The following is a 16099-nucleotide window of genomic DNA, read 5'->3' on the forward strand; positions in this document are numbered from 1 at the left end:
TCGGGGGCGATCTACCTGATGGCATCGGTCGCTTCTCGCTTAAAACCTCGTGGCACGTGGCACGTGCGATTTCATTTTTCCCATAGTAAGTCAATGGGGGTTTGGGACACTTTTTGCGCAATCGCGAATAGCGGAAAAAATCGCCGATCAAGGTATGGTTTGCTGCACACCATGTTATGGCTGACACATTCAGGTACACGCCCATATGCGCCGTCTACCTGTAAGAAGTCGATATTTTTTGTAGTTCGACTTTGAAATTGAAGTTTTTTTGCTCCCCATGTTAAGTCTATGGACGTTTTTGCAGAGACATTTTCATTCGCTCATTGTACAAAATGATATGATACGATTTTGTTTAAACTTTCAGGACTTGTTGAGAAAAGACCAAAGAACATGTTGTTATGCTTGGTTAAGCTGTGCAAATTCGTTTCTTCTTGTTAACCTCGTTTACAAATGAAAAATTTTAACATGGAAAGTCAATGGGAGCGTCTTTGCTGCTTAATAACTTTTTACGTTAAAGATATATTTAAGTGAAAAGTTTATAGGTTATACAACTTTTGATGCTCTTTCCAATGATATATAGAACGTTATTGCACGTTGTGCCGTTTTTGAGGAATTTGGTAAAAAAGCACGACTTTACCGAGATTTGAGCTCAGACCTATATATGGTCTTGGCTCAGACAGTATACGAACAGGTGACAGGGATACCTCCCATTGAAGGATGCGATTTAATACTAAACATTAGCAGCCGGCCGCCTTGGGGACGTTTTTGTACGACTTATATCTCCGCAGCCACTGGACCAATACACTTGCGGTTTTTTGTGTGGGGTAGCGTATACCCTTCTTAGAAGCATTTTACTATGGACGATGCATGCGGGTAACCCCTACTGCACGTGACACGTGTAATACGGAGAGGTGTCAGTTTTGTAATAAGTGCAATAACTCGGTAATTACTGGGCCGATCGCGCTGAAACTTGGCATGGAGGTAGTCACCTACCAGGCGATCCATTTTCATGTGCCACGGTAGGGGTGCCGCTGCACGTGCGCACGTGCAGGGTGACGCTTCCAGATCTCGTGACCGGCCGGGCCGATTGAGTTCATATTTTGCACACCGCCAGAGACCGCGTAGTAGGGTGCATTGCACAGATCAGTTGGGTCCCAGGTTGCACGTGCGCACGTGCAGGGTGACGCTTCCAGATCTCAGGAACGGCCGGGCCGATTGCATTCAAATTTGGCACAGTTTTAGACACCGATCAGTAGGGTGCCGTGCGCAAGTCAGTTAGTATGTATTTTCATGTGTCACGGTTGGGATGCAGCTGCACGTGCGCACGTGCAGGGTGACACTTTCAGATCTCGAGAACGGCCGGGCCGATTGAGCTCAAATTTGGTACACCGCTAGAGACCAGCGAATAGGGTGCCGTGCAAAAGTCAGATGGGACCATTTTGCACGTGCGCACGTGCAGGGTGTCGCTTCCAGATCTCGAAAACGGCCGGGTCAATTGCACTCAAATTTGGCACACCGCTAGAGACCGGTTAGCAGAGTGCAGTGCACGTCATTTCGTAGCACACCCACTCCGATCTGCACGTGCAAGGCTCATCCTCTCGTTTGGCGGGTGGCGTTTTTGCGGCGTTACAGAGGTGCTTGCTCAAACAACCTGCGGTCCCGCGATGCGGAGCCCAGCATCGCAGATGCTGGTAACCGCAGGTTGTTTGAAAAGACAAACACTATTCGTTAGAATTGTGTTTTTCTATTGAAAAACAACCGGAGCGGTCCGTCTCCGGGCTATGTTTAGCAAGTCTGGCAGCGAATCGAGACATTTTGGGTGGGGCCTAAACGTGCATTGCGATTTTCGTAAAAAGTTCAGTGTATGGGCTCTTGGGGGCGATCTACCTGATGGCACCGGTCGCTACTCGCTTAAAACCTCGTGGCACGTGGCACGTGCGATTCCATTTTGCCCATGTTAAGTCAACGGGGTTTTGGACACTTTTTGCGCGATCGCCAATGGCGGGAAAACGAGCCAAGGAAGAGGTGGTTTTCTTCCCAGCATTTTATGGCAAACACGTTTGGGTACACGCTAGTGTGCGCTGTATACCCCTCAAAACTTCGTAACGTGTCTTTGCACGAGGTCAAAGTTGAACTTTTTTCGCTCCCCATGTTAAGTCAATGGGCGTTTTTGCAGAGACATTTTCATTCGCTCATTGTACAAAATTATATGATACGATTTTGCTTTAACTTTCAGGACTTGTTGAGAAAAGACCATAGAACATGTTGTTATGCTTCTTTAAGCTGTCAGAATTCGTTTGTTCTTTCTGAGCTCGTTTAAAGAAGAATTTTTTTTAACATGCAAAGTCAATGGGAGCGTCTTTGGTGCTTAATAACTTTGTACCTTGAAGACATATTGAAGTGAAAAGTTGATAGGTTATACAACTTTTGATGCTCTTTCCAATGATATATAGAACGTTATTGCACGTTGTGCCGTTTTCCAGGTGTTGTCCATCTGAACTTGTCAGTCACGTGACCTATTTGACCTTCGGATCCAATTCTGGTAGTCAATTCTGGCGCTTTTGTTACCATAGCGAAATATGTAACGCCGTGTTCACAGTTTCACTGACGACGAAGGTCCTGCTTAATCTGGCCAATGGCGTTCGAGAACTGCGGCCAAGCCCCGCTGATCTTGAACGTGATTGGTCGGTGGGCGTAAAGAATCTCCGTCGTCAGGGAGACTGCGAACACGGGGTAAACCAAGGGGTAAACAATCTGTGCGTGGAATGGGGAGTGGTGAATGTGGAACGGCGATGATAGGTGCTGATGTCGTCGATTTTTATTTATACTGTTATCCTTATTATACATTCTGATCATTTTTTATGTTCAGGAGTTTTCTCTGTTGATTTAAGATAAAAACGGTGTGTTTTACTGTTATTGCCAAGTGCCATATTGATATTGAAATTGGGGTACAATTCAACATTCACTGGTTTTCTATGGCCTGTTGTGCATCATATTATTGGTAATGTGAACGTAGGTGCTCCATACACTGCTATTTTTGGGTATATATTAATGTTTGACCTGATTTTACTTCACTTCACCTTATATTTTTTGCAGGAACAGTTATCACAGCATTATTGTGCAAAAATAAGGGTGGTGTATCACGGCACTCTGCCAGCCGCTTTTGGCTTCCATAGAGACATCAACAAGCCTATACCTCCAACACTACCGGAGGTTGACGCTAGCTCACGCGGAATGAGCTGGCAGCGGCTGGCAGCGCGCCCATGAAACACAGCCAGGGGTTTCCTCTGTAAAGTCATTGTTGTCTAGGTACATGGGCCTTTACCAATTGTTAACAGCTATAAAAATTGGAATTAAAAATGTTCAGGTATTATGAGCATCAGCTTAACAGGGAAGAGGATTCGGCTTCAGCCCATCTTGCAACACCTCAATGAAATTTAACGAGAAACTTAAATTGAGGGAGCAGCTACTTAACTGAGGTAAAGCCCATAAATCCTTGTGGATTTACCTACATACCTGAGGTAAATCCACAAGGCACCTTGAGTTCAAAATATTCACCTTATATTTTTTGCAGGAAAAGTTATCACAACATTATTGTGCAAAAATAAGGGTGGAGTATCACAGCACTCTGCCAGCCGCTTTTGGCTTCCATAGAGACATCAACAAGCCTATGCCTACAACACTACCGGAGGTTGACGCTAGCTCACGCGGAATGCGCTGGCAGCGGCTGGCAGTGCGCCCATGAAACACAGCCTGGGGTTTCCTCTGTAAAGTCATTGTTGTCTAGGTACATACTACATGGGCCTTTACCAATTGTTAACAGCTACAAAAATTGGAATAAAAAATGTTCAGGTATTATGAGCATCAGCTTAACAGGGAAGAGAATTCGGCTACAGCCCATCTTGCAACGCCTCAATGAAATTTAACGAGAAACTTAAATTGAGGGAGCAGCTACATAACTGAGATAAAGCCCATAAATCCTTGTGGATTTACCTACATACCTGAGGTAAATCCACAAGGCACCTTGAGTTCAAACTATGAAGTGACTCCAAGCGAAATATAGCAGAAATTGGGACTTAAAGGAGCTTAGAAATAATCTGCTTAGTGTTGGATGAATGCTTTCACTTTAAATGAACACCATCATATTTGAGTCATGAAAAAAGTGTTGAGTAAGCATAAGCTTGTAGCATAAAAAATGTTTGTGATAAGTCACTAGATTTTAAAGTGTTAGTCTCTGCACATTGATTCTCTGATTGTGTGAATGATGAAGTCTCTGCACAGTCTCTGATTGACTGAATGAGCTCACTGCCAATAATGAATTTCATGGGAAGATTTTATTTTGAATAAAAGAAGGTAATATTTTGAGTTGATTTTACCTATTCTGTGAAGATCATAGCATGTTTAACAGCATTCCAAACAGGGCATGTCAAATGTTGGATGGATCTTGGGATTTCCTTGAAGTGTTTACCATATGTTTTTTTTATTCAAAGTTATTGTATTGTTCATTATTGTAAAAGCCAATCAACTTTTGCAACATTGAGGATCATACTTTAGCTTTGGATACAAGACATATGTAGTTATGCTCAGGGCTGCGGAGTCGATGGATTTTCAGCGACTCCGACTCCGACTCCGACTCCGGCTTTCAAAAACCAGCTCCGACTCCGACTCCGACTCCGGGCAGAATTGTCGACTCCGACCGACTCCAACTCCCGACTCCGACTCCGCAGACCTAGCAGGGCTGCGGAGTCGACAGATTTTCGGTGACTCCGACTCCGACTCCGGCTCGGGTTTCTAAAATCGACTCCGACTCCGACTCCGACTCCGGGCACAACTGTCGACTCCGACCGACTCCGACTCCGACTCCGACTCCGACTCCGCAGCCCTGGTTATGCTGATCTTTTTTTCCAGAGTTTATCACTTAACTTCATTCACTTTTGATGTAGTGAAATTCATGATCATTTTTTTTTTGACAAGCTACATTTGAAATGAATTGTTGCCCCCTTTTTTACCATGCATATTTTTGTGTCTTGTGAGGTCTCATATAGCAATAACAAGAGCAGTGACATGCATAGTTTGCTTGTGTTGTCACAACTTTGTACAATATTTCCAGCTTTATAATATGCACTATGCAGTTATCAGTCACATTGGGCATCACACATATATTTTTTTTCCTGCAGGAGGGAAGACACAGGAGGGAAGTAGTGACTCATGTTTTTGCTTCTATCGCTTCGCCCCTGGGGAATCAGTTCCTACACCCCTTGAGTATAATGGTCACCAAGGGGTGCTGTCCTGACACGTTCACTTTCTGTTGAGAAGGTTAGAACAAACACCATGTGTGTCATTTAGTTGCATATATAATACCTCAATGTTAAGTCTGCATAAAGTCTGAAGTCTGTAGCCACTCTTACCACTTATCATGGCTCACTCTCCCGCTCTTTCCTTTGTCGCCCTAAAAGGCGCGGTATTTGCCTTCAATGACCTCTGGTGACATGATCTTTGACCTGACGAAAAACGTGACTTGTGGATTTCGTCGTTGTTTTTTTTTTTTACTCTCTTCCGAACACCGCTTTCCCGTATCGTTAATTGGCCGAGGAGCCGAGTTACACGCCCCCTCCCCCCAGCAGGGTAGCACACCGACTGCGGTCTGCACGTGCAAGGCTCATCCTCTCGTTTGGTGGCGGGCGTTTTTGCTGCGTTTACAAAGGTGCTTGCTCAAACAACCTGCGGTCCCGCGATGCGGAGCCCGGCATCGCAGATGCCGCGTCTGGAGTGAGGCGATAGTCTACTTAATGTTCGATGAAAAGTGGTTTTGAGGTTTATATGTTTTATGCTTATATTTTGTTTATTGGTCATATCAGTTGAAATCAGCTATACCTACCTACCTATCGATTGGGCTACGACGTCTTGCCTCTGCACAACGTTCACACAATGTTCAATGTACTTTCTTGCGGTTTGCCTTTTTTCAAGCATAACTTTCGTCGTTTTTTGCCGGCAGGCTCCGCCCCCACTACATCTCGTAGCGGCAGCAAGCAGCCGTCCGCTGCTTCGAGGGCAGTTTCGACGACGGCCACCAGGGCGGCGCTGGAGGCGCCATCGCGTCGCGCTGCCCCGCTCTCCAACAAAACCAACATCGCGAATAACCAAGGCACGGGTACGAATATTTCGACCACGAAGAGAATATATCAAACGTGGAGGGACATGCTACCGACCGCGGCCAGTGGTCACTCGATAGAATGTCTCCCCGCGTTCGATAACCTCACGGCTTTCCTGACATGTCACGAATGTGACGTCAAATTGTTAAAATGTCTGGACAGATTTCTGATTAACTTTTGATCTGGCTCGACCACCGTTCCCGATCATGGCTCCGAGTGGGTCATCACCGTGATAAAATGGGTCACACTGGCACTGGGCCACTACTCAATGCTCATGGCAGTCGGAAACCTCCGGAGGATTCACCGTTGTGAGAGTCGTAATTTTGATGGCCGAATACTCACCGTTACTCTTTTTCCACCAGGGACGAAAACGACGAAACCTTCGACGAGACCACCCATCGGTGGAAGATCTCAGAATAAAGTACAAAGCAAGGCATCTACCAAAGGTCAGTCCCAGCTACCCTATTTAGAGCTGAGTGTGTGGGCAGTGGATGGTGCCCCAAGGCTGGCCTGCAGCGCCGGTGGAGATAACTCGTGGTCGATCTGCGCGCCACCTGCCAGCTGTACCAGTGCTACGCTGGTTGCGGGTATATCCGCCAGGTGACACTAGCGGGCGCTCCATTTCCCGTGGTGAACCGAGCAAGTCCTGAGGTTGAAAGGCGATTGATTGTCTTCCAAAAAGCAAACATGACATTTTATACGCAATCCATGGATGTAACCATATGATTATTGGCAGGGTGCAGGTGATGTGGTTTTGATGGACCCTGGCTCTCAGAGGACGTAATTACGACGAATTTCATAGTGCAATTCAGCCAGATTGATAACTTCATGTCAAAGACACACCACTAAATCAGGGAAAGATCCTGTGCTATAAAGACAAGACCCCAGTATGTGTGGTCCTTTTACAAAGTGCCTCCACCCGGGTTTGGCTGGGCTCGTGGTTCCTAGTCTCTCCGATAACATTTGCCTTGATGGCGAAGGAAATTTGTCCGCGCCCACGCGTGTTGCGCTTGGCCCTGGGCTTATTTGCACGCAGCACGGCACTCACCATCGCAGGCAGACGGGGTGATTGGACATTACCTCAGGCTTAACACGGGATTATTTTAGGATGTTCTCGAGGTCTCAGACGGCCCTTGATGTTTCGTTGACTTTCCGGAGCTTTGGCGGCCTTCCGCTGACAAATTGCTTTCATGATTAACATCGCTTAAGATTTATGCGTTTCGTAAGCGTATTTGGAATTTCCGACCTCGACGAGCGTCTGTGGTAGAAAACCACCACTTTGGTAGGGGAAACTACTGCTGTCTGCTACTGTTTGCACTGCATGTCTCGCTTTAGTTGCGACCGATGCGACATCTATGCAAGTCAGCAAGGGTAGTGGCCAGTGGGTACGTACTACGTACCTTAGCGATATACGTACTTCATAATTTACGTACTTTTCGATGCGTATTTTCGTCTTTGACGTACTTTTGTCTAGGTATACGTACTTTGTACTGTACGTACCTACCTCTGCGATACGCCTATCTTCTGTCCTTGATCCGTACTTATTCCATACGTACTTTATACTCGACGTGCTTTTGCGATACGTACTTTTGTCCTTGACGTACTCTGGTCCATATACGTACTTTATGCTGTACGCACTTTTACCGGTTTTACGATATGTGCTTTTGTCCTTGACGTACTTTTGTCCATGCGTACTTAATAATGCACCTATGTATAAAGTACGTCAAGGACAAAAGTACGTCGATACGTACCTACTTTTGTCCTTGACGTACTTTTATCCATTCGTGCTTTATACTGTACGTACTTTTGCCATGCGTACTTTTGTCCTTGACGTAGTTTTGTCCATGCGTACTTTATACTGTACGAACATTTGCGATACGTGCTTTTGTCCTACGTGCCAGGGGCGTCGCCACATATTTTCGACAGGGGGGACGGATCGGCCGACTAAAAACCCAAAATTAGGTATATCGTTACCGTACTTTTTCAGGCCGATGCATTATCTGTTGAACGATACTGGGCTGAATTCCTACGCGGTACGCGTCTGAAGTCCTATTCATTTTTACACGGTTAACCAGAGCCTCCGGTCTTCTATCAGGGTATAATTGTTGACACATGCCGTCAATCTGGTAGTTAAAGGGACCCTCCCACCTTAACATTAGTTTTGAGTTGAGAAAGCCAAGTTTGCGGCCAGGCTCAGAAACCACCATATATCCTGGTCGCAACCCCCGCAGCTTTATGGTGTTCAAGAAATTTCTTCCCTTTACTTGCAGGGTGGGACCAGCGTGGTCCCTATCTCTTAACCATTACGGGAATCTGATGACGTCATCAGGCTTTCGAACGTCCGTTAAATGTTTGACTAAAACGTTTTGTAGCACGCGGTGGTATATGCTGCTTTGCGCGCAACAAATGCCGCACTTTCAAATAAAGTCGCTAGGAACAGCGGAGATCCCAAAAAGTAAACAAAAGTAAAAGTCTAATATCTTGAAAACCGGTGAATATTTTTCGATGAAATTTGGTAGATATTCGTTTTTGCTCTTTCTGAACCGAGCGACATCACTTTCATGCCAATTCATTAACTTTTTGAAGGTGGGAGGGTCCCTTTAACTGTTATGTTAATGTATATCATCATACGTGGTGGTTGCTTTAGGTATTTGTCACAACTCTGAACTCATAATCTCTTTTGGTCTCCAGTATGAATGGGCGGCGCGGGTCGGCGCGAAGCGCCGCGAGATTTTCGACGAGGTCGGAAATGTATATGCATAGGTGTCGCTACAATAGCTTGACATGCAGTGCAAATTGTAGCAGACAGCAGTAGTTTCCCCTACCAAAGTGGTGGTTTTCTACCACAGACGCTCGTCGAGGTCGGAAATTCCAAATACGCGTTTCGTAACTTGGCACGTTGGTATGGTATCGTCAGCTTTGGAATCCTTCGCATTAACTCAGCAACAATATTTTTCGTCTATATTTATAATACACCAGCTATCTTTCAAACATCCTAACAAAGATATAAAACTCGCAAGTCTCCACTGCCGTATCATAGGTATCATCGGCATTGAACTCTTTTGAAATATTGGCGCCGATAATAATTATGCGCCGTCATTTTGCCATGATCAAATTTATCGTATGTCGATGGCCATCGCTCATCTTCTCGTCTTGCGAAACTCGGCTGTGGCATGGGAAATCGATCCGAACGATATCACTTCAGATAATATCCAACCGCATAATTTTTAGTTTTTTTTTTTCCGAAACGTTATAAATCGACTGCAGTTCGAAGTTCCGACGATCTAGGTTAGCTAGACTCTTTAAATCTCCCCAAATTAATGACTTAGATAAGAATGAACACTTGAGTAGGCTAAGGCATCTTTCTTGCAGTGATACAAATTCGGTGAATCTGTATGATTAATTTTGACTGTGAAAACACCATCTAATCTCACGAAATTAATAATAAGTATAATTGTTAAAATAACTTACAAATGATTTTTTATGCTCTTTGACCTTGACGCCAGTAGGTCATTCGTCAGTCTCAGTCAACAGTTCCTACCCCGTCATCTATCAGTTATTCTGCCTGTCAGTCATCGTGTCATCCTTCTGACATTCCGACCTTGCAGTACATACAACGTCCTTTGATCTCCCGCTTTCCTGCCCAGTATCTTTGCCGTGGAGGATACAGAGCATATCTGCCTCAGTAACCGTCCTTGTGATCGGTCAGTTCCCTCGCCCCGTTGGGGGGGGGGCATTTTGGCCCCCCTGTGGTTTTTCCTGAATAGCAAGAAAACGGCGGCGCTGCCGCCAAATTTTCAGTACCTTCCTGGGCATCAATTTGACACCTTCACACAAAATTTCAAGTCTTAGGTCACCTTAGGTCAGGAGTTATTGAGGTCAAACTGAGGTCATGTTCGAGCAAAAATGAGCAAAAAACATGCAATCTTTAAACGCTCACCAAATCTACAGTTAACAAGCAATTTCAAAGTTCTTTATATGGTCTAGTAGACAAAAAACGGCGCTACAAAACTGCTATCTCTGATTTTCAAAATTTTGGGTTTTTGACCCCAAAAAATTCAAAAAATTGATTTTTTTAGAAAAACTAGAAAAAAAATCCGAATTTCGAAAAAAAAAAACGGAATATATGTGATAGTCCCTGCGCTCTTCTATATACATACCAAATTTCAGATCGATATCTCGTTTTTTGGCCAAGTTATAGCGAAAAAACTGTTCAAAAATGATGACGTCAAATTTTTGAACTCAATTTTTTAGCGATTCTAGACGACGTACGGCAAAACAAAGACCACCATTGAACTCCCCGTGACGAGCTGCATCGATTCGATACCCATTTTATGCAAAAATATCAACTTTGAAATTTGACCTAATTTGACCTGACCTTGACCTGACCTTGACCTGACCTTGACCAAAACGTGACCTAAGCTGGCCCCAAAGGCTGCCTGACCCTCATAATCGCATTTGTCATGTAAAATGGACCATAAAACATGTATCACACGACACTTTCATATTGTGACCCCCCACTGACCTGACCTCTGTGACCTGACCTGGTATCAGTGACCTCAAATAGCAAAATAAGTGTTTGAAGAACATTTCCCCATCGATGTTTTTCAATGAAATGCATTTTACTCGATTTTACAACGCATTTCTTGAAATGCCTGTAAACGGTGAAAATTGGACCTATGACCTGACCTGTGACGTCATCGGTTTGACCTAGGTCAATAAAATTGGGTCACAAGGTAGTTCCCTGATAGGGCTATCCAACACCGTTTGCCGCTTGTCGCTAGGTTGCGTGGTTCTCGAGATCTTAGGGGGGGGGGCAAAATGCCCCCCCCCCCAACGGGGCGCGTTGCTCGGCAGAGCCCAACGGGGCGCGGGTTAAATATAAACACCCTCATAACCACCCTCATAACCAGCGGATCAAATGTTAATGAGATCTCTCACGCTGTTCCCACGAGCCAATAAGACCGCCCGAGTGTCTGGACGAGCGCGGCGCTGACCGTTTAAGACCACGCTGTGCGCTGTGGGGGGTCGCTTCGTACCCGACCGACGCCGGGCTGTCACTTTCTAACCGACCGGTGCGTTTCTCGCCCGAACCTGAACCACTCTCACTATCCTCAGAGATGGATGCCGGTTCTGGTTTGGTCATGACGTAGCCGGGGTTTGTTTCCATGGAAGGCGTGAGGCCTGTAGGGCTTCTCATGAGAAAACCTCGGTGGCTTGCGCCGACAGGGATCCCCCAGGGTGACTTGGATGACCCGAACGACCCGTGTTGACCCCTGCTGGTGGTAATTTGTTTACGGTGGTGTAGTTGGTATTGTCTGGGCTCACGACGAGTTTGATAGGTGCGATGTAATCTGACCTGACCCCAGCTGTTTCTTCTCGGTGCCTGTGGTGACTGGCCTGACCTTAGCTGACCTCTGTTATGTTGATCATTGGCTGGGCGAAGCCATTCCTTTCCCTTTCTCCCTTTCATCCCACTTGACGCCAGGCTATTATATCCCATGAACTCACGCCGTGAATTTGAGTCTGCTACAGTTGTTTCAACACTTCCTTTAGTTAGTCCCAAGAAACGACCACACAGCCTCTCCATGTTGATAAGCGGCGTCGGAGATTCTTTTCTGATGACTTGTCTACGCTCCTTCCAACGTCAACTCAGCCGACTGACTCATCTTTCCGGGCCTCCCTTCATCATCTGGGTGGTGATAAGTGTTCACGTCCTCGAGTCGCTGTGAGATTAACCGTGAGCTCACCACCGCTCTGATGTTTACGTCGCGCCTTATTGCTCTGTGGTAGACAGGTCCGTCGTGCGCTCTCCGTAGAGACCCTGGGGCGATGAGGTCATTCTGACACGGCAATGACAGTGATTCGTCTTGTCAAAGTGTGTCTCGTGTCACGCGCACGTCCCAGCGGCGCCAAATGACGGATGAACGCACTCAACGCAATTGATTTCGTCCGTTTTTGTCAACGCGTTGAAGTCGCTAAAAAACGCTCCGGGAACTAACGCGTTTTTATTTGGGACCCTCGTGACAAAAACAGGCCTCATCTTCGCTCGCGGCCCCAGGATGGGTCGTCGGCGGTAGCATTAATTCATCGAGTTGATGTTTGCCGACTGGATGACGCTGAGCTGGTCGGACTGTGTGGGAGATGTTAGGCCTCATTAGGTCCAATTCCGCCCCGCTGTCGTCATGGCTTGATTGACGCTGTTTGGGCTGCTCCCAGCGCTAACCATGACAAATGGTGTGCGTGGTGAGACGTGGTGTTCTGCGGCAGGCAGCGACATCCGCGGCGCGGCGATGACACTCGCGGCGCGTCTCTGACACCAGACCACGACAGATGACACGGTGTCAGATGACATGGTGTCATGCTGAGACGCGGCACGAGACACGGGTCCGACCTTGACCGCCCCTCCGCTCCACCTGCCACCCTGTCGCCAGGAGCGGAACTAATCAGCGTTCATACGCGGAAACATGACTCTGATTGTATCCACGCGTGGGCGCCGCCTAGACAGGCAGGACACTCCCAGCTTCGAGAGAATCTCGTGTTGGGCGTCGCCGTCTCGTCACGGCTACGGCTGTGACCACGGCAGAGGCCCTCTGGCGACCTCTGGAGTGTTGTCGGAGGGGGCGTGCGGGTCGGTGGGCGCCCGGTGGACGCCCCGGGCGCCGGCACGTAACCGGGTCAGGGCGCCCGGCCGAGCTGCGCCCGCAATGGCTGGGTGGAGCTGGCAATGGAAGTGCGCCGTTCCCAGGGTCTGTTTGAATTACAGACGCAGACAGAATGGTGAATGATATTTTGATCGGGGTCATTCACAGGCCCGAGTCCTTCAGAGTCGTCGGGTCTCTTGTCCTTCGCAAGATCTGATTGCAGTTGACTTATGATTATTAATCGTATGTTCGCCTGTAATCGATACATATGCTAATTACAGACACACTATCGGAACGCCCGTCTGGACCGAGCTTCTGTGCAGGTGGAGCTGAACTTCGAACTCAGTTCGAGAACCTTTGCCGATGGGTGCTTCGGCGTTCAGCTTCAGAGTTCAGCGGCGCGAATCGTGCTCACAATTCACACTCAGCGGTCTCATTAGCTGCCCGATTCAGCCGTTCGACAGAGCTCGAACAGCTGCCAAGGTGGGATTTCCGAGCCATAAGACCGCCGGTCATGGGGCCATATAGCTTCAGACGACGACCGCCGCCGCCGCCGCCAACCCTGTCGGTTTGCGACACTCCCGTCCAACTCGGTCCGGAGAGAGACGGGAACGGCTTTCCACCGCCTCGCACGACGCGTCTGGCGCGTGCCTAGCGTGGGAACACTGCTCCAGAGTCTATTGGAGCTGTTTGATGTCGATCAGCGGTGCGGTAAAACGGGGTGTGACAAAACAGCCGAACCGAGACGGAAACTAAGAGAGAGAGAGGAAAAAGAGAACATAGACGCACATTCATCCTGCAATGATGTGGCTAAGCCAATCTCATTGTTTGGCTTGATATTAAGAACGCTTAATTTCTTTATACATATTTCTTTATACAAATTAATTTCTTTATACAAATCAAATTCTTTACACATTTATACAAATTAAGAACGCTTAATTTGTATAAATGATAAATGAACAGGAGTGTATTTTTCCCGTTTCACCAAATGGGCAGCCTGAAATATGTGTAGCAATACAGCTTGCTCGAAAGCGAGAGCGACTGCTGATGATCAGAGCGGGCCTCAAATTTTGCCTGCGGCGTAGTTGAGCCTGAACGCGGATAAAATCTATGAATGGTCACTCTGGCTGTGCCCGTGCCTCTGGCCGTTGTTAATGAGTTTTGCCTCTGGTCGTATCGCAGTGCGTTTCGCGCAGGTAGGTACCCCCGTCACGGCCTAAGGAGTGCCAGCCCTCAGGAGTGCCTTCTGACCTCGTGGAGTGCCAAGCACGCCTGCGGGCTAACCCAGAGCTGTGAGACGCGCTTCTAGTCACCCCTGCGGTTTGCACTGCGGTGGCACGGAGGCTGCATCCCCCTGTCATGTTTCGCACCACCACGCGGTGGCCTGAGAGCCTCTGAGCTTTTTATGGCCCGCAGCGGTGGAAGATGTTTTGAGGATGACACTTTGGCGGTTTTTGGGTTCAGTCGCATGAGGCTAACGCCGTAAAAAGAGCATTTCGGCGCGACTCCGCCTGAATGGGATGAACCGGCATGGGAGTTCCCAGAACGAGATGCAGTTTACCCTCTGCATCTGCATTGTGCAGGCTGAATGGACTGTTGCACGTATCACTGATTGCTGAAGTCCAGAGCAAACGATCAGATGCTCCCCGATATGGTCCATCGGCTCGGTAAGTGTTTCGAGGAACTGGTGCTGTTGTGTGGATGACGCGATGGGTCTCTCGCTGTTGGGAGGTGGACCGTTGAATGTCTGAAGAGGCGGCAGACAGATGACGCCGTCTGAAGTGGCAGTTAGCAGCGCCGGCAGCGGTCCCTGTCTGGACCATATGGGACGTGGACGGTGACATGGGTGACATGGGCCCGCCCCTGTCCGTTAGGAACAGAGCTGAAAGCGCTGGCAGCAGAGGGGAAATGATGGATATCGTATAGCGAGAGAGAAACGATGCTACATAGATAAACCTCAGCCGTACACAAAATAGTTCTTACACAGTTGTTTCACTATGCCGTCCGTATAGCTCGTATTCTGGTAAATTATGGTGATGAAACTAAATAAGAAGATCTGTGCGTGAGTCTCGGGAACGCTTTTTTGTTCCTCTCTAATCCACTGAAGCCTAGAAACGTCAATTCTCTGCAATATGATGAAATACAAACCTTATAATTGCATGTCTTCTTGACATGTATACCTCATGTGCATTTTACATGCCCCATTGCTTGGCTACCATTACCATCACCACTACATAGCCATTACACGCAGTCGTCAATGTAGTGCGCCGCCTGCCCCATATTTGGTCTTGACGTTCTGCTGTGCGACATTGGACCGGTTGACGCCGCTGCTGTCACCCTGGGCGGGTACACTGTTTGTCGTGTCTCTGCACACGGCCCTGACGGCAATGCAGATCAATTGACTGGAAAACAGCGGTCTTTGTGCGGCGCCGGCCGTGTTGACGAGGCGCCGCCGGGACGATCTTGCATGCATTATGGAGACGAGTCTGAGTGGCAGACACACTGCGGATGACGGGCGGACGTTGACGGGCCGTCATCGTCCGTCAATATCAGTCACTACCCGGCGCTGTCCGTCAACCCCAAAGTGCTCGCCGTCCTTGACTCAGAGATCACATGCATACCATCCGCTCCACCAGTAAGCAATAAACGCCCGTTCGGCGTATGCGGCTGCCACTGTCACACGCTCAAAACGTGCTGACTGGGCACAGTGGTGACCGGATAATTTCATCTGTCATACCTGACGGTCGACACGCGGCGCTAACCGAGCATAATGACTGCGGGTGATTGCGGTGCACATTACCCGCGAGGTGACCTCATTGCAGAGCACATTGCAAAGTTGTCTTGTTGCCGGTGGAGCTGGGGTTTGATTGGTGAACGAGCCAAGCGTGATTTGTAGCTCGGTTCAGACACAGACACCCAGCACGGTGACATGGTGTGACGGTTAGATTGGTCCTAATGCGGTTAAAATTGCCGTGTAAAAGAATCGATTTTGTCTGGAGGATTTGTAGTGGATTTAGCGTCGGTTTCTGTGAAATTGTCATGCATGGTGGTGACATTTTGGAATGCATTTATGATGCCATGCGCAAATAATGCCAGTTTTAATGTCTTCCCTTCCATTAAACGGATTAGTTATTCTGACCTGTTCTAATTCTCTGGCATTTCCAACTTTCACTATAAAACAGTGGTCGGCAGGTCATTCGGGGTTGTGCCCCCTTTTTAGGCGCCAGGCAGGGCCATTACCCCCACCTACCAGACCCCATTGCTGACACAACCAAGTTTACTGAAATTCCATATCTTTCTGGA

General features: G+C 47.7%; 1 protein-coding gene across 4 annotated transcripts in view; it reads left to right on the forward strand.

Moving 5' to 3' along the window:
- Positions 1–16099, forward strand: part of LOC122391040 (microtubule-associated tumor suppressor 1 homolog) — a 168301-nt gene that overhangs the window by 84640 nt on the left and 67562 nt on the right. For 3 of the 4 annotated variants that reach the window (XM_043384564.1, XM_043384566.1, XM_043384567.1), the window contains 2 exons: positions 5996–6151; positions 6515–6598. In XM_043384564.1, coding sequence (XP_043240499.1) covers positions 5996–6151; positions 6515–6598 — 240 coding nt within the window. The remainder of the gene's footprint in view (positions 1–5995; positions 6152–6514; positions 6599–16099) is intronic. The other variant, XM_043384565.1, reaches the window with a different exon arrangement.

The sequence above is a fragment of the Amphibalanus amphitrite genome, unplaced genomic scaffold, assembly GCF_019059575.1.
Source record: "Amphibalanus amphitrite isolate SeventyFive unplaced genomic scaffold, NRLGWU_Aamphi_draft 000419F_arrow, whole genome shotgun sequence".
Classification (NCBI taxonomy): domain Eukaryota; kingdom Metazoa; phylum Arthropoda; class Thecostraca; order Balanomorpha; family Balanidae; genus Amphibalanus; species Amphibalanus amphitrite.